General features: G+C 26.8%; 1 protein-coding gene across 9 annotated transcripts; it reads right to left on the bottom strand.

Annotated features, from left to right (window-relative positions):
- Positions 1–299: 299 nt before the first annotated feature.
- On the bottom strand, positions 300–23,287 carry LOC100577972. 9 transcript variants are annotated; one of them, XM_026441847.1, is made up of 18 exons: positions 23,005–23,287; positions 21,442–21,874; positions 18,196–18,376; positions 17,798–17,864; positions 16,307–16,377; positions 8,525–15,525; positions 8,293–8,429; positions 7,446–8,225; positions 7,264–7,378; positions 7,030–7,160; positions 6,813–6,956; positions 5,499–6,722; positions 5,005–5,423; positions 4,581–4,814; positions 3,119–3,997; positions 2,916–3,045; positions 2,485–2,815; positions 300–2,393 (listed from the first exon to the last, which is right to left on the bottom strand). In XM_026441847.1, the coding sequence occupies exons 3-18, from the start codon at positions 18,351–18,353 to the stop codon at positions 679–681; spliced, it is 13,536 nt and encodes a 4,511-aa protein (XP_026297632.1). In that variant the 5' UTR covers positions 18,354–18,376; positions 21,442–21,874; positions 23,005–23,287; the 3' UTR covers positions 300–678. The 9 variants fall into 9 exon arrangements, with proteins under 9 accessions (XP_026297632.1, XP_026297631.1, XP_026297635.1 ...); XM_026441846.1 differs by lacking the exon at positions 23,005–23,287 and having other exon boundaries at positions 21,442–22,526; XM_026441850.1 differs by lacking the exon at positions 23,005–23,287 and having other exon boundaries at positions 16,307–16,371; positions 21,442–22,526.
- Positions 23,288–23,396: the final 109 nt, after the last annotated feature.

Raw genomic sequence — 23,396 nt, 5'->3', positions numbered from 1 at the left:
ATATATATATGTGCAGAGTTTATTCTCTATATGTATGTATGTAGTGTAGTGTGTATATACACATTACATTGATATACAGTGCTGATAATAAATTGATATTATATTAATTGAATATAATTATTATTATTATATTTAAGTATGAAAAATTTTCTTTTTTTTTTTAATCTAAATTCAATTGTCCATAAGGTTATTTATAAAAGGACAACATAATATTACAGCAAATATAAATACAGTAATGCAGGCTTAATACGAAATTATCATCAATTTTTGAAATTATCATGAATAAGTATGTTATCTTCTTTTTATTTCATTTGTAATGTTTGTTATTTCAATCTAGCATCAGCGAAGCATGCATTATTGTATTTTTTTTTTATATTTCAGAATTTCTAAATGTACACTAACAACGAGTAGAAGCTCAAAATATATAATTATAGAACAATTAACTTTGTATTATACATTTCTCACCTCATAATGTGATGAGAAAATAATGAATTTTATAAAAATCCATTATCATAATGTTTGCTAAATGTCACAGAAAAGCATATTAATATCGTGAAAATTACTTTGGTTATTAGTGATCATTTTAACAATAATGATCATATAATAAATATTTATACATCATAAATTAAATAGCATCGTTAGAATGGGAAATAATATTTCTTTCTATACTTCCATTCGTTATTTCAATTTCTTAAATGTTGCAATATTTTTAATATCATTCTTGAGATCTTTTAATATTATCTTCGGATCGATGTTAATTAACTGTGCAAGAGTAGTACAGTTTACTTTCATACGATGCCCACCAACTACCATATATGTATTCAATTTGGCTAAATTAATAGGGCTTCTAGGAACACCATAATAGGAAAATTGTTTGTTTTTCATTTCTTGTTCTTTATTATGTATTTTATGATTAGCAAGATATCTCGAATGTGGATTAGTAGATTTTCTAGCTACTGCCTTTATCCTATAAGGAATAATATTTGATCGAAATGCACTTTTAGTTGTAGATTTCTTAGCTACCGCGTGATTTTTTGGCGGTGATTCTATTGAAGTTTCATTTTTATCAGCACTTTGTCCGGATTTTTGCCATTTGACTTTAACCATAACCTTTTCAAGTAAAGTCTCGTAATTCTGTATACTTTCTATTTTTAATTCCATATCAGGATGTTCTTCGGTATTATGTGTAGAAACTTCAGAAGGACAACTAAAAGTTTTATCACAATATTTACATTTAAATAGATTTATATGTTTTGAAACATGATTTTTCATTACATTAATAAATGTTGTGGTGAATGAACATTCCGGGCAAACATATCCCCGAGATATTTTAGCTTTTTCTTGTTTTTTAAAATTTAATGGTAAGTGAGAATGGAACATACTATGATGTGTTTTCATTTTAACTTCGGAATCGCATAATTCATTACACCATTGACAAATCCAACCTTCTTGCTTTAATCCAGAAGCTTCAATTTCTTGTACATCATTATTATGTGATTGTTGTAAGTATAATTCATAAGAACTTTCCGTTTGAGTTTTCGAACATTGTGCTTTAATAAGCGATTTTTCCGAAGATACGCGCATTTCTTTGTATCTAAATGGATAATTCGATTTCATTTTTGTAGAATCATTTTGCAATGAATCATTATGCATCATATTCCAATGATTTTGAACTGTATTCAAAGATTTACTACGAAAAGAACAATAGAAACAATAATAAATAGAATCTTCTTCCCTGATGTCAGAAATTTCCTCTTCTATATCATTGTTATAATCATCATTAATAACCTTCTTATTGAGTTCAATTTCTGTGGATTCACCAGATGATTCAGATGGTGATATATCTTCAACTTTAAATGGTGAAAATGGATGATTAATTTCCCAATGTTCCCAGACTTCTGAGTTTGTTGCTGCAGTGAAAGTACAATAAGAACATTTCAAAGTATTTTTCGTTGCATGTATCCTCATATGTATTTTGAGACCAGTCATATTCATGGCGGTGAAGTTGCAAATGTTGCATTTTTCTTGAGGTTCAATTTGACATTGATTATCACTTTTTTCCACAACTTCTTCTCCGCTAATTTTTCTCTTTCGTTTTCTATACCTTTTTGGAAACACGATTCCATATTCTTGTTGCCAAAATTCTTCCGGTAATTCCGGTTCACCTGCTGCTGGATTCTCAACTATTTTTTCAAGACAACCAGGATGTTTAGAACGAATATGCTGACGCATTAAACCTTCCGAATTTGTGCTACGATCACAATAAGGGCAAATAAATCCAAGTCGCTTTAAATGTGTTAATTGTATATGTAATTTAAAACCACGCCATCGGAAAAATGTCATTTTGCAATGTTTACAAGTAAATGGTTTTTCTTGTTCTTCTTCTGGTCCAGCTATATTAAAGATTGAATTTTAGTATTATAATTTTAAAATAATACAAAATTTTTTACATTATTTTAATTTATTTTATTTAAAAATATTTACCTTTTTCAACATCCATAGTCTTCACAGTTTTTTCTTTCACTGATATACTGTCTTTCTTTATATCAATAGAACTATCTTTATTACATTCATTTTGAACTTCTAAATTAATTTGTGTAATTTCTTTTTTATTATCTTGTTTATTAAAAGATTTATCAGTAACATTTGTACTTTTTAGAGTTTTTGTAACAGTACTTTGAGTAACTTTTGTGAAACATGTTTTTGAATCATTTCCAATTGTGTTTGTAATTACAGAATTTTCTACATTATTTACGTTTTGTTTGGTTAATAATCCTTTTATCATTAGTGTTTGTCTCTTCAATAATGTACCAACCTGAATGTTAAAACATTAATTATTTTAAAAATAATAAAATAATAAATATTTTGCATATAAAATATTTAAAATAATTTTGTATATATAAAGATTAAATTACCCATTCTTCGATATCATCATCTGGTGATAATGGCTCATGATTAGGACGTTCTCCATTATGATGTTTAGTAAAGTGTTTCAATAGAGCATTACGATTTACGGATAAATATCCACATTCTTTACAGTGCCATCTATAATATTTTAATATCATTAAATGAAGGAAAATATTCTGCAATAATAATATAAATTCATAAAAATACTTGCCTAGCATAATTTAATTCTCTGTAGAGATGATCTCTCATATCATGTTTATATTTTGTTTTAAATTGTGTACATAAAGTACAGACATACATATTCCCATCTGCTTTTCCATAAGGACCAAATCTTCCAATATCGCATTCATTAATATCATTATCTTCAATTGATTTAGACTTCGTTTCTTTGGATTTATCTACCGTATTAGAAATGTTACTTGCATTTTCCATTTCTGTTGATACTTTATCACAAGACAATGATCGCTTAGATTTTTCTTTTGTTTGCTTTGTGCCATCTAAAGAACCAGATTTTCCTGGTTTTATTTTAGCTGGTTTAGTACTTGATAATTCTGCATCACTTTTCCGTTTTCCTATTTTTAAAGAAGATTCTGTTGATATTTCATCTTCTTCTTCAAGAAGAATTCCGCGAATATGTCTAATTCGAGGCATATCTCTTCTCCAAAGAGGAGTAGTGTCAAAAGGTTCTTCCTGTCCACTTTGTTCTATATTATCTGTATTTTTTTTATTTATACCTTTTATTCGTTGATATATTAAAATGTAATCAACATTTGAGTCACTAGAATGTTTGCTAGTAACATGTTGTTCAAACATAATTTTGCCACCAGTTTTAAAAGAACATGAGTTACATTTGTATTGACATTTTTCATCATGTGTATTAGATGTATGATTAACCATATCTGCTTTATACACACATTTATAATCACATATGTTGCATTTCCAATGATTTCCATCTGGATCTGGTATTTCTTCTTCTATCTCTTCTTGGATAGATTGTTGACTGTTCTCTGTGTTTTCTAGTTCTCTAATTACTTTTACAAAAGGTCTTTTTTCAGGATGTTTATCGGAAAGATGTCTCTCTACAACGTGCCTGGTAAATAATTTATTACTATTAAAAAGCATAGAAAATGAACTACGAAAAGTAAAAATTTATTTAAACATTTGACAAATAATATGAAAAATAAGACTATCTAATATCATATTATAATATCTAAAATTAAAGATTAATATTAAAAATATTTTAATTATTTAATATTATATTATATTATATATTTTACAAAAATTTTGAAATTTTGAATGAAAACAAAAATTTTTGATACATTATCAAAGGACATTATTTAATATATTTAGAATTTTTGTAATTTTAATTTTAATTTTAGTTTTTAAAAATTTTTTAAATATATTTTTAATAAATATAAATTATTATTTTTTTATAAATTATTAATTTCTTTCTAATGTCTTTCAAAATTATTAAATTTTTATCTGAAACATTTTTCAATATAATCAATAATTTCAAAAATATTTCTAATTTTAGATTTTACATATGTATTTTAATGTTTATTTTATATACTTGTCAAATGTTCAAAAAATATATCTTTTTTAAATTTGTGCTTAAAATTTGTAAACTATATGGTGCATTATAAACCAAATGTGAAACATAAATATCATTATACCTATGATAATGATGATGATTGCAGTGAGAACATTTATAAAGTCTGGTATCATGCATTTTCAAATGAACGCCCATTTTATCAATCGCTATATTTAATCCTTCTTGACCTGGTGGTAATTGTGGACAATGAGGACATCGAAAATATAGTTCCTCAGAATGCAAAGCCTTTAAATGACATCTTAACATTGCTTCATCGACTGTTAAATAATTGCATTCAGCCACACCACATACATATCTATTATGAAAAAGCATTACCATTTTTTATATCTTTTTCAATTCATTTTTAAAATTTCCAAATTGAATAAAAAAAACATTTAACGCTTTTACATATGACAAAATCATTTTCATTCTTACAAAAACATATTATTATTATAACATATTATTCATATTATTATGATATGATTTTAAAAAAAATTATTTCGTACCTTTTATGCTCCGGTATAAATTTTGGAATAAATTCTTCATCATTATTTTTATTACTTTCCTTTGGTTTTCCTCCCATTCGCCCATTTTGATGGGAACTACTTGCTAAATTCACCATTTTATCGAACATCCGTTCCTTTTTATCTAAGCAAGGTACAGGATTAACAGGACCACTTTCTGGTACACTTTCATCTTTTGCATGCAATCGCAAGTGTCTAATAATGTTCGTACGAACTTTTGTCGTGTAAGGACACATTGCACATTGCACTTCCCGGTTGTAAATAGCTTGAAGTGGGAGAGACTCTATTTCATCAGGACCAAAAGTAAATTTTTCAATATCTGTTGTTATCTTCTCAATGTCTTTTTCAGTTGATTTTGTACTAGTTTTACGTTTTTTTCCTTTACGTTCTCCACTTTGACGCTATAAAAAAATAAATAAAATATTTATATACACAAAACTTAATTTATTTACTAAATATTGTAAAGTATTACTTACAATAGGTTGCACAATAAATAATCCATCTACAGATGGATTCTTTGGATCAGCTGGAACTAACTTACTATAAGTATATTTATGTTTCATTTTCATGTGTGCCATTGCTTGATAACCCACTGTACATCTCATTTTGCACAATGAACAACCAAATCGTTTTAATCCGTGTGATTTTAAATGCTCTAATAAAAATCCAATTTTCAAAAAACGTTTTTTACAATGAGCGCATGTTAAATTTTTATTTTCATTCCCTAAAGAACATTCTTTTACATGTATTCTTAATTGTGCCGCAGTTTGCGCACCATAATCACATGTCTCGTAACCACACTTATATAATTTCATTCCTGAAAAACCAGTATCCTTAATATCATCCAGAGTCAATGGTTTATCAGCTTTCACGATATTATTAGAATTTTCGTTAGTATTTATATCTTTAACATCACTACGCGATTGTTCTTTTATATTATTTTCTGGATTCACTTTTACTTTTTCTTTACTTTTTGTATCTTCATTTTTACTTTTTGTATCAATGCTATCTTTTTTATTTAATTCGGATTTTATATTTTTTGCCGGAATTTCCGTATCATCAATATCTACTATTTCAATATCACTATCTTCCATCTTATTTTTGTTAATAGTCAAATTGTCAATTATAGATATGTTAGTAGAACGAGTGTTAATTTTTTTTAGAAAATCAGGATTGTCCAGTAAATTGATATTTATAAATTCATCATTGCAATCAAATGTTCCTTCATTGCGTTCAATTGGTTCAACAGAATTTCTATCAGACAGAGCACTTTTTTTTTTAGATTTGTTTAATAAATTTTTATCCGTTGATTCTCTCTTCGAAATTGATGTTACAGAGACATCAGAATCATTTATTAAATTTCCAAACATTTTATTTATTGCACTATCATTTAAACCTTCATTTTTTGGTTTTTCATTTTGTAACAAATTTGAAGAAAAATTGATGGAATTATTGCTAATTCCAAATATACTAGATGTCGATTTATTTAATATATTATTTTCATCTTTATCTAACATAATTACATCTTTAGACAATTGAGAACAAAGTATCTTATGAGATGGAGATGTGCTAACAACATTTATCACATCTTTATTGTCTTTTCCATCATTTTCAACATCAATTATTTCTCCTGTGATTTTAAAAGTATCATCTAATGTTCTTATAATTAATTGATCTATTACATCTTTATTTCGTACTGGCTGAAATAAAATAATAATTATAAAAAATATATATTATAATTTATTATTGATTCAATAATTCATTAATAATATCTTATTATAATATCTGACCTGAGGAGGAAGAGACCTTTCAAGAACTTGTGGTAATCGATCGCAATGAAATGTACTAAGATGACTATGCATTTCAGTAAAGTAATCCGAACCATGCAAACAGTACAAGCATTGGTATTTATAAAATCCATGAATTTTATAATGCTATAAATATAATTTCATAATAAGTTTAAAAATTAAGCAATTGTTAAGAAAGCAATTTAATAAATAACGTTACCGCAAGTAGCTGATCTATTTTCATAAATGTAACACGACACAAATGACATTTATAAGTAGAAAGATTTGCACCATGTTTATTTTTCAAGTGCGCCATAAAAGATTCAGGAACAAAGAAAAATTTTCCGCAATCTATAAATATATTTTTAACTTCATTACATATTCAAATAAAATTTAAATTTCGCTTATTAAAATTTCATTTCATTTAAAATGAAAAATAATATAAAAATCGCACCATGTTGACAGACATAAGGAAATACATTCTCGTGTCGATTAAATTCTTCTTTTAAAGGTATTTCTTTCATAAGTTTACCAAGTAAAATACCATGATGTCCACGATGAGCTACTGCCTATAAATAAAACAATAGATAAAAACAAAAATTAAATTATTACAAAATAATTTAATTTTCCCTATACCTGATGTATTTGCACGTAAGAAGGAACAACAGCTCTATAAAAGCAATAAATACATTGATAACGACAATGCGCGTGTTTTTCATCGATATGTATTTTCATTTGATTCCAATCCTCCAATATCATGTGACAATAAGCACATTTCTGGTAATCAAATGGTGGTGATAACTTTTTTTTTTCTGCCTCATTTGCATGTTGAAGATAATGTTGATGATATTGTGCTAATATGTCAGTAGTAAAGCGACAAGCCATACATTTATACAAATGAATCAATTTTGTAGCCTTTAACATTGTATTGTATGCATCTGCAGATTTTAATTTAATTGCTGTAGGTGGAGGTACAGGTTCTTTTGGTTTTAAAATAGTTGGAGTTCGAACGACTTTCAAAATTTTATAGTTTAAGTTTGAAGATTGTGGTGACCCAGCAACATTCACAGTTCGTGTACTCATTGGAGTCATTATTGAATTCTTATTTGTAGAAATAGGAAAAGATAATTTATTGTCTACTTGAATAATTTTTGACTTTGGAGCAATTGGAATAAAATTGGTTGTAAGTTGCGTGGTAGTTACAGAAACTGGAGAAGGAGAAATACTTTTTACTGGAATCAATTTTACTGTTTCTGGTGTAGATTGCACTACTGTTTGAATATTTTTCGTTAATGGTTGTGTAATAGTCACGGTATTAAGTCTTTTTAAAATTAAAGGCGAATTAGATTTTTTTAGTAAAGATACACCTTTATTTTTTATAGGAGATGTTTCAACTGCTTTCCTTATATCATGTACCTATAAAAATAATACAATATAATTTGAAATAAAAAAATTTTAAGCGAATTCATATCTCATCACTTACAATAGGACTTTCGGCACCATCATTATCAGCCCTTGGTGCAAGACTAACTACATTTTCGATTTTCAAAAAAGAACATTCTTCATCCATATCTGATTTCAATATGGAATCCATTTTATCTGGAGTTGGTTGATTTACATCTATGTGATAAAATACTTTTATATAATGACAAAAAATAACTCATATATCATTATATTATTTATATACATATATATATATATACACATATACATACTGTTTTTTGACAATGATACATCTTGAAAATCAAAAGACTGTATGGGTACAGACAACATATCTCCACTAAGACGTCTCAATCGAATGAAATTTTTAGGTGGATTACTCTCATCATGTAGTTCATGTGATATCTCATGAAATCTATTTTCTTTTTTTCCAATAAATTTCTTAATACTTGATATCGGAACAACATCTGGTGGTTTAGGAATAGAACTAGAAGGAGAAGTTCTCTTAGATTCCTTAGGTTTAGAACAATCAGTTTTAGAACAATTTTCTTCTTTACATTTTTCAAGTGGTTTTGCAGCTTGGAGTTGAGCAGCAAGTCTCTGAATAGTGGTGAGCATTGGATCTTTTGAAGATGCATTAATATTTGAAGTTTCTTTCAAAATGACATTAACATCTGTTGGCAGTTCACTATCTGATTGTTCACTACTAGAATCAGAATCGTAAATAGGAGCAGTATCTTTCGTATTCTCGTTATCGCTGATTTCTGCATCACTTTCACCATCCTTTTTCTGATCCAATGTTATCAAAGGATCTTTAATCTTTGAATTTGTTGGATCTTTTTCAGTTTTAGAATCACAGTCTACAGTAGATAGTTGCGTTTGTGTACAATCATTAGATTTCACATCATTTGAAGTTTCTTCAGATGATAATTTATTCTCTGTATCTATTATAGATGAAACTTCAGAATTTTGAGGTAAATTAGCATCATTATTTTTGGATAATGAAATTGTGGAATTAATTGGACTTTTATTTGGAGAATTAATATTATTAATATTATTTGATATTATATTAGAATCAATTTCATTATTTGCTATATTAGTCTTCATTTTATCTTTTAATTTATCTATAATGGATAAACCTTTTTTGGATGCATCTTTTTGTAATCTAATACCAATATTTTGAATAATTTCTTGCATTTTCCTTTTTCGTTCTAGTTGAATTTCTACTTCTTTTTTTTCTAATTCTGGTGGACAAACAAACACACTCAAATTTCCTGATGGCAAACTAGAATCTATCTCTGCTTGTGGACATTTCTTTTCATCATTAGTAGCTTGTAATTCAGAACAATTATCTTGTGATTTAACTTCAAGTATATCTTTAACTTTGTTAATCTCATTTTCAGAAGTTTTATTATTCTTTATTATTCTTATTTCAGTCACATCATCATCATTCTGTTCAACAGAAGTTGCTACATTATTTATCATATTATTTATTCCTTCTGCTTTTACTGAATTTGCTTGAATTGTTTCTAATTTTACTTTAGGTTCTTCTTCAACAGATTCTAATGACATGTTTATCTTAATAATCTTAACACTCAAATCATTCTTATGCCACAGATTAACATGTTCTTCTACATTGGATTTCTTTAATTGAACATAATTACAATATGAGCATAAATAACCATAAATACGATTTTCATTGGGTATTTCATCCTCAGTTATTGCTTCAGCAAAAGTATCCTTAAATTTTCGACATACTTTATAATAATGAGTCCTCATGGAAGATTTAGCTACTGCCTGATAAGGGCAACTGTTACATCGAAATCTGTATTCACCTGTATGTGTTGTACAATGTTCATAAAATGCTTCCATTGCAACTTTAACAGCACCTTCAATAAACAAGGAGCAAAATCTACAACGAAATTTACAAACTTCTTCTGTAAGAAGTTCTCTTGATATATTTTCTATATTATTATCATTTGCGTCTTGAATAGCTAACAAAGCATCTGAAACTTTCAATCTAGAAATCAGAATTTCTTTTCCAGGATGGCTCAATTTATAATGATGAACAATATTTTTTCCCATAAAAAAACAGAGCAAGCATTTATATCTTTCTTGTCCTGTCCAAACATAATCAATTAATTTTTTTATATCTAAATCAGAAAATGATTTTTCTTCTTCATTTTTACTTTTAACCATATTTTTTGTAATATTAATGAGAGGCTTTTCTATAACTTTTTCTTCTTTAACTTCCGATTCTTCAGTAAGATCAATTTTAGATAAAGATTTTTTTTTCTCTATGAAATCAGATGTTAACAATAATTCTGTTTTTTGATCTTTTGAATTTTCTTGACAAATTGAAGTATCTTTAATATTATCTTCAAAAGTTTGATTTGTCTGATTATTGGATGAATTAATTTCTTTATTTATTGTATTTTCTGAAACTGAGATATTATCCATTTTAATAGAAGTATCCATTTCACAATCACCTTTAGGAGAAGAAGTTATAAGAGTTTTCTTTCTCCTCTTTTTAGACAAAATACCCATTTGCCACTTTTTCTTCTTCTTTTTTATTGAACATTTTTTAGTACTTGTTTCAGTTGGTACTTGATCATTAATATCATCGTCTACGTCTGCATCACTTCCTTTATCAGCTATTGATGAGTCTTTATCTATTTCGCTTCCTTTATCTGCTACTGATGAGTCTTTATCTACTTCATTTTTTACAGATACTAATCCCACTAAAATATTGCTTAATAATTTCTCGTTGCTATTGATTTCTATTCTAGTTGTATTATTATCTGTTTTTTTCCCAGAAATTATACTACTTGACATGGAAATATCGGAAGTAATACTTTCTTCATCTGTAAATTGAATATCATCTTTACTTTCATTCATCAATTCAGTTCCCTTTTTTCTTGTAGACTTTCTAAAAGAAATTTGATTAAACTTTTTTTTCTCTGTGGATTCTGTTGCCTCTGATTCAAGTTGTTTATCAGGATGAAGTGAAATATCTACTGCAGCTGCCAATTCAGATACATCTATTCCAAAACTCTCATCGGATGAGCTATCAAACATCATTTTAGAACATTCTAATTTAGAAATATCCGTTTTCTCAACAACTACACGTGGTTCTTTTATCACTTCTTTATTAATAATACGTTTGCTTCGCCTTAATACTTCAGAATCATTATTTACAATTTGATTGGCATTTTGAACCAGTTCTGTTCTTAATGCCAATGGTTGATCTTCTTCACTATCTGAACTATGATTATACTGTTTCGAACGCTGTCGAGTAATACGTTGCACTTCTTTCTTCAGTTTCACTTTAGATTTATTTGATTCCTCTGAAACACGTGATTTTATAAATTTCTTTTGTTTCAAAGAAGCTCCCGATGTATCTTCTACGTCAAGATCTATCTCCAAATCACGTTTATTCGATTCATCTTTTTTAACAGTTGAAATATTCTGATTGGAAATATTCTGATTGGAAGTACTAGCACCAGCATTATTTTGATTTTCTTTTTGTGTTCTACATAATCGATGACCAGTTGCTGCAACAACACCATCACTGATAAACATTTCCCTAATATCTTCTTGTAACATTTCCAAGGAATTTCTTCTTTTTGCTTTAACTTTTGGTATTTTGTTAATAATTTCTTTATCTTCAATTAAATCTTCTTTAATATTCTCCTTAATCTCTTTAGAAATTTCTTGAATATTTGAAATACTTTCTTTTTTCTCAATACTTGTTTCAGAATTTGATTCTTTTTCTTCAACAATGCTTTGAATTTCTGATATAATTTCTTTTTGAGTAGTAGAATCTTTACCATCTAATTCTTTTTCTAGAAGATCTGAAGATTTAATTTCAAGAGATATTTTTTTATTGTTTTTATTTTTTTCTTGTTTCTGTTCATTTATATTTTGAATTTCTTTATTTGGTGTATTCAAAATACCAAGTCTTTCAGCAAGAGATTCTTCATCTGAACTGTCTGAAACTATTACTCGTCGTTTCTTTCTTATTTGAACTTTTTTTGTTTCAGAAGTATCATCTTTATCTGAACTACTACTCTCTGATTCTGATTCAATGATTTTCTTAATTTTCTTCAACTTCTTTGCTTGCAATACTTCACCCAACTTTTGCATGAATTTCGCCTGTTCAACAAATTTTTTTCCCTCTCCAAATTCAAAAGACTTTCTAATTAAAGCTTCTATCCATTCTTGAGTTACCTCATCTTTTGATTTGGATCCTTCAGATTCTACTTCTTCTTTCTTAAGTTTTTCAATATTTCCAGATAATTTAGAAGAAGTAATAGTGATAGAATCTGATTCTGCAATATTCATATCACTTTTGTCTTCTATAGATTCTTTAGAAATATTATCTTCCTTCAATTCTTCCTTCTTGTCAATGACATTATTTTCATTCCAATTTTCAAGAGAAATTTTTCCATCACTGCTGCTACTTACTTCTGCAGTAGTATCTTCCTTATCTTTTTTAATAATTTTATCATCTTGTTTTTCCAAAAGACACTCTTTAATTTCCTCAGAAACATGGCTTGATGTAGGTGATTCAGAGGGTTCATTACGTTTTATTTTAGGAATTTTAAAATTCTGTAAACTATATCCTTGTGCAGACTTTGCTTTTGTGTCAATAACTCCATATAAACTCTCTAGAGGCGATTGCATTTTATCTTTTGCTGTTTTCTCTTGCATTTGCTTGTTATTATTTTCTACGTTTTCGATACGTTTATAACTGTCTGTTGGTTTTGAAGGTGATTTAGGTTTTTCTTTAGTCTTTCTAAATGTTGATGCAATAAATGATGGTGCCGCAGAACGTTTTCTAGGATCTCTTTCATTATAATTACCATCTTTACCTTTGGTAATGGAAAAATGCTTGTCTTTGGCCAATCGTGGATCTCTAGCTAAAGTACTATTATCCCTCGATTGCCCAGAACTTTGATTAATTATATTGTGATCTATACGTACGCGTGGATCGCGATCAGATATATTTCTAGCATCTCTACTAAAACGATTACAATCCCAATCATTATGATTGTCTCTAGACCATTCAGGCCTGCGAGTATCGCGACTAAAATTTCTCGATTCTCCTCTATTTCTTTCATTATAATAAGTATTACGACCTCTACCTATACTACGATCTCTATCTCTATTCCAAGGACAAGGTGTACTAGGCCTTGGATATGATGGCCCTGGAGGACCTTCCGCGGGCCCTATCATACCACAAGGAAGTTCAGTTTCTGTTCTATAAGATACATCATTCGATCGATTAACCGGAGAATCCCATGGCTGTCTCTGATGAGAATATTCCATTCCTCTATCAAAAGATGGATCATAAGATCTATTTTCACCTTGAAAATTTCTGTATTGTGGTCCAACAGAAAATCTCGTAGGTGATATTAAAGGCTGTATAGTTGATACATTAGCAACATCAATATTAGGCATATCATCTGGTCGAGGAATATGATTCAAATCTTGAGGTCTTGTGTTTGGACTCATTAGAGGTCTGATACCAGTATTCATATTTGAAGAAAACTGATTAGCCCTCATTTGACTCTCGTTCATTTGATGGGGATCTATATGAATGGATTCTCTATTAGAACCTATATTCCACATTTCTTGGTGTGAAATACCGATTGCATGTTGATATGTTTGGGCAGGAGAATTAGACACACCGCTAAAATTGGAAGACGGTGGCCACTGATTGTTGCAAAAATCATTAGTATTAACAGAGAGATGCATAGAGGGCCAATGTCCTTGGTTAGGTATTTGTCTATTAAAATATTCAGAACCCTCCATTCTGAATTCTGTGTCTATTCTAGATGATACTAATTCAGGACCGATATTATTTTGACGTCTCTGGTACAATATAGCATTCCTATCATCCGGTTTAATCGAATTGCCATGATGCATAGGAATCTGATTGGATATGTCGTCATCAGACCGACAATGCATATTATGTATATTAATTTTGTCTTTATCATGATTCTGGTTCTCACGTGACTGACGAGAATGTCGCTCATAATTATCCGCGAAACGCGGTTCCGTTTTGGAACCAGGTGAAGATGATAAATTTCTATTATCAATTAATGTACTTGTCGTAAAAGAACTTGATGTATGACTTAAATTATTTTGAGATGGTCCCTTAATTTCATTGGACTTCAAAGCATCGACTTTCGTCATTGACGTAGAACTTGAACCACTAGGTAAACATTTTCTACTGGTTAACTTAACTATATGCTTATCTATTTCCTCCCAACGTCTCTCACTTTCACTATCAATATCCTCTTGTGTTAACAAAAAAGATTTGGATGCTTTTACATCCTTATTATTTCCACTTAATGTATTTAATTCATGTTTTTCTTTTTTAAATTTCCCTGCATCATCTCTTAATCTATCATTTTTCTTTTCCATTTTATTGTCATCTTCTTCGTTCAGAAGTTCTGCCAAATCTTCCATAGATAATGGTGGTTCCGTAAAAACTGGAGGTGGTGAAAGTAATAATGGTGCTGAAGGTTTCGAAGTAGGTTTAGAAATCGAATCTTTTGATTTTAATGATGAGTTCTTACAGATTTTAGAAAATAAAATCTCCGAGTCTGGTGATTTCAATCTTGTATCAGATACATTTACCGGTGATTCTGATCTAGAGTCTGATGAAACTTGTTCCGTTAATCGATTCTTTTCCAATATGGATGATAATCTTCTAGAACCACCTGCAGAAGAAATTTGTCGAGAAGAAGATATTGGCATAGATATAACTCTCCCATCGTTCATTTTCTGAGGCAGATTATTTCCGACCATTTTAACTACTGAAATCGCATCGTGATTGGAAGTAATAATCGTTTGCCAATTTTTATTTCTCGAAATTTGATTCTCATTTTCTTCAAGCATCTCCCATTCAGTGAACGATACATCATCCGTGTTTTTGCACAAACCAAGTTGTGGAGAAAGAGTTAAATCGTTACTTGTTCTCTCCGTGGGTATGATAATAGGAGCTTTCGTCGGTAAAGTTTCAATAGGATCAGGAGAAGCTGGTTTACTATCAGATTTATCATCAAAGTCAATGCTACGTTCTGTGGGAATTATTATCGGTTCCACTTGTGAACCTGAATCTGGACTAACTGGAGGACTCGGACTGGCCGGTGTCTCGTGAATTTCTCGATCTTCCATTACATCTTCTATATGCTGAAATTTCGCATCTTCTGTATATTGAGATTTTGTGTCTTCTGTATATTGAGACTTTATCTCTTCAGCCATGCTGAAATGGGATTCATATCGATGTTTACAATATCTTTTAAATTTTTTTTACAATATTTTTTAAACAATATATCTTTTGTAACAATATCATGTTTTAGATTTACAGTGATATATTTTTTTTAACAGTGATGTTTAAATTAAATTTTTTGAATTTACAAAACTTAATAAACTAACATTAATTTTGTAAAAATAAATAATTTATTTTAAAAAAATTTGAAAATTGAAAGTGAATTATTATGAAGAAAACATAATAAAATAGATTGCATAAAAAAGAAATCTTAAAACAGGATTAAGAAGAAAATAATTATAATATATGCAATGCTCCATTGTAAAAAAAAAATACTTCATATCTACATTTTATAATAGAATAGACGAACGAAGAAATTTTATAAATTAAATACTTATATTTATATAAGTAAAAGTTTAATTTATTATTATATAAGTTTTTTAAGATTTTTAAGATTTTTAAAAATTATTTATTTAAATCTTAAAAATATGAAAAACTTTAACCGTTTTAAAAAATATGTAGACTATAAAATTCTACATATACGAATAAAGAATATGTCGAAAATGAAAACAAAGATTTAAAAAAATTTTAAAAATTGCAATTATAAACAAAAAAAATTTAATTTATGAACATCACTGCTTTACAAAATTAAACAAATTTAAATATAAACAGTTTAATTTTAATTTTAGAAATATGTTGCTATATTATATATAAGTAATACAAGTAATAAATGATGAAATTCTTCTATAAACTCTTGTACAACATATTCACTTACTTTGAAGATTGTGTAGAGCTAGCATCGTTTTTCTTGTGAGGAAAATGTAAACCAGGCGTATTTCCCTGAAACTCGTGTCAGATTAGAATGATTAAAATAACAAAGACAATACATGCACTACGGAAGCCTGAAAACATTCAAAAGTATAAAGAACAGAAAATAAAGTGAAATTTAAAGCAACTATGTCTATCTACTAAAAAGATACTAATAATAGAAATTAATAGAAATTTAATAGAAATGATAATAGAAATTTCTGTGAACTATTTGTTCTATGAACATCTATTATTAATATATTTAAATCTATTTTACATAAGATTCCAACTATATAAATAATTTCTACGAATAAATTCCAGAAATTTCCAGATTGTACTAATTTTGAAAAAATCATACAAATGCCATTAGAAAAGACCAATATACATAATGCACTTTAGATGCAACAGATACAGTTCTATTAAAGCATCGTAATGCAATATCTACAGTATTTTATGAAACGATATAAAAGAGTTGTTTTTCAAAATATTGCAATTTTGTTTCGATTTTCTTAATTTTTCTTTTTTTTTAATTTTAAAAATATCAATATGTTAAATATAAAAAATTTAAATATAAAAAAAAATAAACATTTTTATATTCATTATATCATTTATGTAGTTTTGATCCATAATAAGAAATCTTCTTTATTAATAATTATCTTTTTTTTTTGAAATTGCTTGCAAAATGAGATCGAATGAGAGATCTATGAAAACGAGAAATCATAAATTTTTACATTCATTCGGAATCATTTAATGATAGAAATATCAGATTATTTTTTTCGTAACTTTAAATTTTTTTTTTAAATAATATTGTTCAGAATTATTATTTTCTTATTCCATTTGAAAACGAATTAAATAATATATAGCTTTGATGGATTATTTATTTTGGAACAAAACTATATAATCATTGCTGAAAGAATTTTTCATAAACATTCTCGTTTATATGTTTCATATGTAAATACAGATGGCCCTAGTTTAAAAGCATTAATTTTTTATATAGAGAATATGCATATATAATTGTGCATATATGTGTATTCTTACAATAAAATAAGTATATAAAATTAAATAGAAAATTAATATAATTAAGTAAAATATAAGAAAGAGAAAATACATACGAGATACATAATGGATTCAATGAAAATATTATGCGTGTATGTAGATATAATTTATTGGTTTATTATTTATTAATATTATAATAATTCCAAAATTTGTCAGAAGGAAAATTCATATATAATTTGAATCTTTCAATTGTTTAAGGGCCAGCTGCATAATGCACACTAATAATACAAAACAAAAAGCCAAATGCTACGCTTTGGTTCACTGAATTTTCAAACTGAATAATAATTTAATAATTTAATTATTATTAATAAATATATGCTCTTTAATAAAATATGATAAAAAAACTTTGAATAATTCAGTGTACCATGTAATGAAAGTTTGTTATAGCGATTGATATATCTACCTTTTCTACTCTGTTGTGTAACTTTTGCAGAACATCTTCGCATCGCTGCAATGTCTCGATCTTCAGCCTATTTCATCGATAACACAATGTGATTAAACTGTTTCACATTTTTTTTCTATTTTTATACATAATTATGAAAGATATATTTCACAGTATGGTATATGATGATAAAATATAATAAATTACTATATGAAAATAAGAAAAAATGTAAATTAATAAAAATAAAATTGAAAATTTGTAAATAAAATTTAAATAGCAAAAATGTAAAATTAATTTTTTGTTTCGTATTTTAATTTTTTTTATTATGTCAATGTATTTAATATCATCACGTTATGATGACCAAAAGAAACTCTTTTATTTTATATATGTCTAAACATCTTTCATATGACAAAACATACTTTCTTTTGCTGTTTGATAAGATCCCGTGTAGACTTTGCATTTTCTGCAGTTGTACTTCTCGCGATTTATCCTTAACGTTTTGCAATCGCTCTATCATCGCTTCCAAAAACGGAATGTATTTTTGCATTTCAGCAAATTTCTTATCATACTCGTCCATCTCGCTTGTCGTATATCGCTCACCTGTACCGAGAGAAGAAAATCTTTATACTTACAAATATCTCTCGATTATCAAACATTATATCATTTGTTTCTTCTATATTTTCTTACTAATTTTGATTTAATATTTTTTTCATATTATTCTATGATTTCTTTTTATTTTTATTTCATTCTTCTAATATTTGTTTCAATAATCAAAATCATTCAAATTTAAAGTTTCATTAATAATTCGAAGATTTATATCGCTTAACATTGTAGTTAGCCGTCTCATTTAACTGTGAACAAAGTTCTGATTTATTATGTATTATGTATTTAACATGTATTATACATACAAATATTATGTATTTAACATATATTCAGTAATTCAAATTTTTATATATATTTGATAATTTAATAAAAAAAAATACATTTAAACAAAACATTATATAACATATTAACATAATAAATTATCAAAATATCATAACATATTTAAATAAAGATTAGTTTAAGACATTTGATCTTCTTTCATTTAATAGATATTTTTTAATGGAAATCGTTTGTGATAATTTTTATATCATTCAACTTTATTTAACTAGTATCTTCTAGTATCTTCATCTATTTCTTCAGCATTGTAAGCTGATCCATTATATAACATCATATTTTCTTGTTATTGATTAATATTTATTAAACAAAAATATAAGACTTCAAATTGAATAGTCCATTCATTTAGATTCGATTATTATTTTTTACACAATTAAAATATTATTTGTATTATCTCGAAATATTATTTGCTATTATTTTTATTTAACTTGTTATTCATAAATACTCTTACAGATAATTAATAGAAATAATGAATAACATTATATAAAATGCATATATATGAAAGAAAGAAATATTACGATTCATATATATTATTTATTCTCTATATATATTTATATATAAAAAATTTTATTTATGTAAATATTATAACATATAAGATATAATATTAATTATACTAATCGATTAATTATCAAATTTAAATAATGACGTTTAATTAACCGATCATCACATCACTTTAGTGATAATTGAACTCTGTAGAAATATAGTAATTTCAATATCATCATATATCAAATAGCTATTTCATATTAAATTGTTTCACTTTTTGAATTTTTCTTTAAATATATTTTTTTACATAATTCATAGGATCATCAATAATAAAGAAACACGTGATTATTTTTTCAGTCGGAAACATTCTTTCATTTTTCTTTTTTAATTTTATCAAAAATATTTTTTTTATAAATTGTGTAATATATAAGCATATGAATAGAAAACGATTTACGATTAAAAAAACACACGTCGTGAATTCTACAATTTTTATGCTTATTAATTGCAACGCACATGCGTATTAAGCACCTTGCACATTTTATCTTTTAAGTAAAAAAACTTCAAAATTCAAATATTTAATAATTAATGCCATTTTTTTATATGACATTTTTGCATAATATTATTAATATTAAAAATATTTAAATTATTAAGAAAAATATTTGAAAATTTTATAACAAGAATCATAACTAAAAATAGTTGACGAATAAATCTATTGCACTTACATATTTTATTGAATTTTTTAAGTATACGAGAAATATGAATCTATTCGAATTATTCACTGGAAATAAATTACACCGAAATTGAAATACTTAATCAGCTTATTTTCAAAGGAATGACTTCCTGGTAACGATTGTATGATGGAACTTATTTTAAGTAATTATTAATATAATTTGTACGTACCGAATGATTTTTATGATTTTATGATTTTATTTTATCGTAAACTTGAACGCATATTCATGACGAACTTAACAGGACAAGAAAAAAACATATCTAAGAAACGTTTCCCTCGTTACATTTTATCCAATATACGTAGTTTCATCATCTTGAGAAAGAGAGAGGAAGTAGATGGAAGCACAATCAAAAAGATTTGAAATCATAGATAGCAGTGCAGTAGCAAATATGGCGACCAAACGATATTATACAATATTGTTCAGTATAATTCTACCCAACTTAGAATTTTTGAAGATAAATTATTAAGGATTATAATGATATTTTATAATGATAAAATAACTAGAATAATAATTGGATAGATATAATTTTATATGATTATAATAGATCGAAGATATTGCAAAGTGTTTCATTATATCGGTAACTTATTACATGATCGTATTTATGAAAATGGTTCTCAGAAGAATATGATTTTATACAAATATGTAATTGGATTTTATTATTTAAATATATACTAATATTATATTCAATAACTATATATAGTTATTATATATTATGTATATAAATTAGAAATAATATTAACGGAAATGCTTCTACTTAGGAGAACATCACTAACAATGTCATTGTTACTATAGAATACTAGTGATAACTAGAAATACTTGTATTTAAATAAAATAAATATATAAAAAGATATATGTAAGTTTTTTGATGTCCAATTATGTTTCCAATTATATGGTGTAATTAAATAAGATAATATTTGAACAATAATTATAATAATTATAATACATTTATTATTAGAATATATATAAGCAAAAATTAATATATTTTTAAAATCTGTTATGGAAGATTATTTAAATACAGCTTATAAATCTAAAATGATTTTTAATCAAATGAATTTTTTTATATTAAATTTTATATTTTATAAAAATCTATATAACTTGAATGTCGAATGTTCTCATACACAAGATGTAGATAATTTACATTCGACCATTCTCTTTCTCATTGCTTCTCTGTCTTTATTTTCTTTTTTTCTCTTTCACTTTTCTTCGACATTAACTTCACAAATGACAAATTATACAATATATATTTTTGATTATAATTTTTTTTATATAATTATTTTTTTCTTAAAAAAACTTTTAATTTATAAATTTTAAAAATTTATTATTTAAATATTTTTTATATGAAATATTTTGTATCGTATCATATAAAATAAAGCATACTACTGCATTCAATAATGGTCATATTATTTGTTGAAACAAAAAATGCAACAATTTTCCAAGAACCTTTTTCCATTTCCACCAAGATTATGATTCACATATTTCTTAACATAAATAACAGATAAATATCCTATTTCTTACCAAAGAATAAATTTTTTTATCTACGACGACACACCTGATAAAACATTACACAGCAGAATATCGCCGTATGCATTGATCTTCTCTCGCCGTTTGCCCGATCCTGCGTCCTGAAATCTCGACACAGCAACTCGACCGAAGAAAGGTGTGAAATACTGAGATCCCGCCGTTAATGCACGTATACGTGCACGCACTGCATGGAATTGCTTAACTCTTTCACAATGTCGTAGTTACGTTGGAACTGACACTTTTTTTCAAGTTCTGCAGCGCGCTCTATAATTCTGCATCACAAGCTAGAGAACTATACTATTACGATGAATATTTAAGCATCAAAAGTACTGATTTGACGTACCAAAAGTTTAATTATTCAATAAAACGTCACTTCCTACAATGCACACACAAGACACATTTATCTCATGTCCACCTTTCGACATTCCTGAAAAAGTATATCCATGTCAATTTTCAGAATTGCATATACAGGTAAACTCTAAACCGTCACTCTCAATATAGGTCTATTATTTAAATTATAATCACGATTCTGTTTCCAATAATTTCATATTAAATTATATTACAATTCTTTGAATGCGAAATTCATTTTAATTTATTTAAGTTTTCCTAACACCGATACGTTTCCCGAAAGTTGTTACACTTTGAAGTCCTATTACGAGACTTCGGATGAGCGCTGTTTTTCGGTCTTCAATAATGCGTGGTGGTTCATCATTCATTTCTGAATATATATACACATCATAAAGATGACAGCAGATATATGAACACGCAATTATTTTTCTATATACCATAGATTAACGGCATCATTACAAGAGAATTTTTTTCAAAATATAAAAAAAATTTTCTTAAATTAATATTAGAAAATATTCTTTTCCGAAAGATATTCTTTATAATTTCAATCACACTATCTACAAAGAAACAAACGAAACGACAACCCTGAAGGGCGCACGATATACGTACAATGGCTGCCATTAATGGCTGCACTAAGCTAAATGATTTCACGTGGTTTTGTCAATACATATTCCGCCATATGTTACTTACCTTTTATCACGTTCACATATTTATGATAGAAATTTAATATATTTCTTTTTTTTTTTTCTTTAAGGAAATTATTGAACTAATGAAATAATACATTTAATAATTTTAATAAGACAATAAAGTTGATTTTATTATTTATCGAATTAATTTCATATCGAGCACAACACTATTAATTACATATCTCACAAGGAATAAATAATTTCTAATAATAATTAATAATAATATTATATTTTGAAATTTTAAAGATAAATAAATATCGCACAAATGTAATATAATTCTTTTAACAATGCATCTATTTATACCTACGACCTAAAATGATAAAATAGAAAACAAAAATCAAACATGCATTTCCGTGTATGCATTTATTGTATAAAGATTATTCTTAAAACAGGATTTGTGGAGTAAAAAACTTTTTCTAAATAATAAAAAATTTGATACAAGTATTTTAATTATTTCTCTAATAATTCAAGATTTCACCAAAAATCGATGTTTCAGAATTAATTGAAGATTTAATTATGCCACCTTTTGTATGTTTTGATGATTTATATATTCAACAATCTTATATTTCAGAGGACGAGAAAGTACCTCCAACTATGAAGATCCGCCATTTATAACTCGTAAGTATTCATTTTCTTCTAATATCCATTTGGTTCGAGAATTCTCGATTGAAAAACGAGTTTAGACGGAAACACCCGAAGTTTATACATCAAATTCGATTATTCTCTTGTAGTTCGTATAGATACAATGTATACTATACAATTAATATAAATATAAAAACTCTTATTAAATAAAACATTTTCATTAAAAAAAATATAATATCATTAAAAAAATATTCTATAAAAAATATTTATCTTTATATAAAATTATAAGTTTGTATCGTTTGTGACAAAGATGTGAAAAAAAAAATACATAGC

This window comes from Apis mellifera, linkage group LG7 (genome assembly GCF_003254395.2).
Source record: "Apis mellifera strain DH4 linkage group LG7, Amel_HAv3.1, whole genome shotgun sequence".
In the NCBI taxonomy this organism is placed as follows: Eukaryota; Metazoa; Arthropoda; class Insecta; order Hymenoptera; family Apidae; genus Apis; species Apis mellifera.
This window is presented reverse-complemented; position numbering and strand designations above follow the sequence as displayed.

What these genes read in the sequence shown, in the direction of transcription:
- LOC100577972 (XM_026441847.1), bottom strand. Translation starts at nt 18,353, where the DNA reads ATGGACGAGTATGATAAGAAATTTGCTGAAATGCAAAAATACATTCCG. An exon ending in AGAGAATTAAATTATGCTAG is followed by an intron (nt 3,046 to 3,118) that starts GCAAGTATTTTT and finishes AAAATATTATAG; the next exon opens with ATGGCACTGTAAAGAATGTG. An exon ending in ATGATGATATCGAAGAATGG is followed by an intron (nt 2,816 to 2,915) that starts GTAATTTAATCT and finishes TTTAACATTCAG; the next exon opens with GTTGGTACATTATTGAAGAG.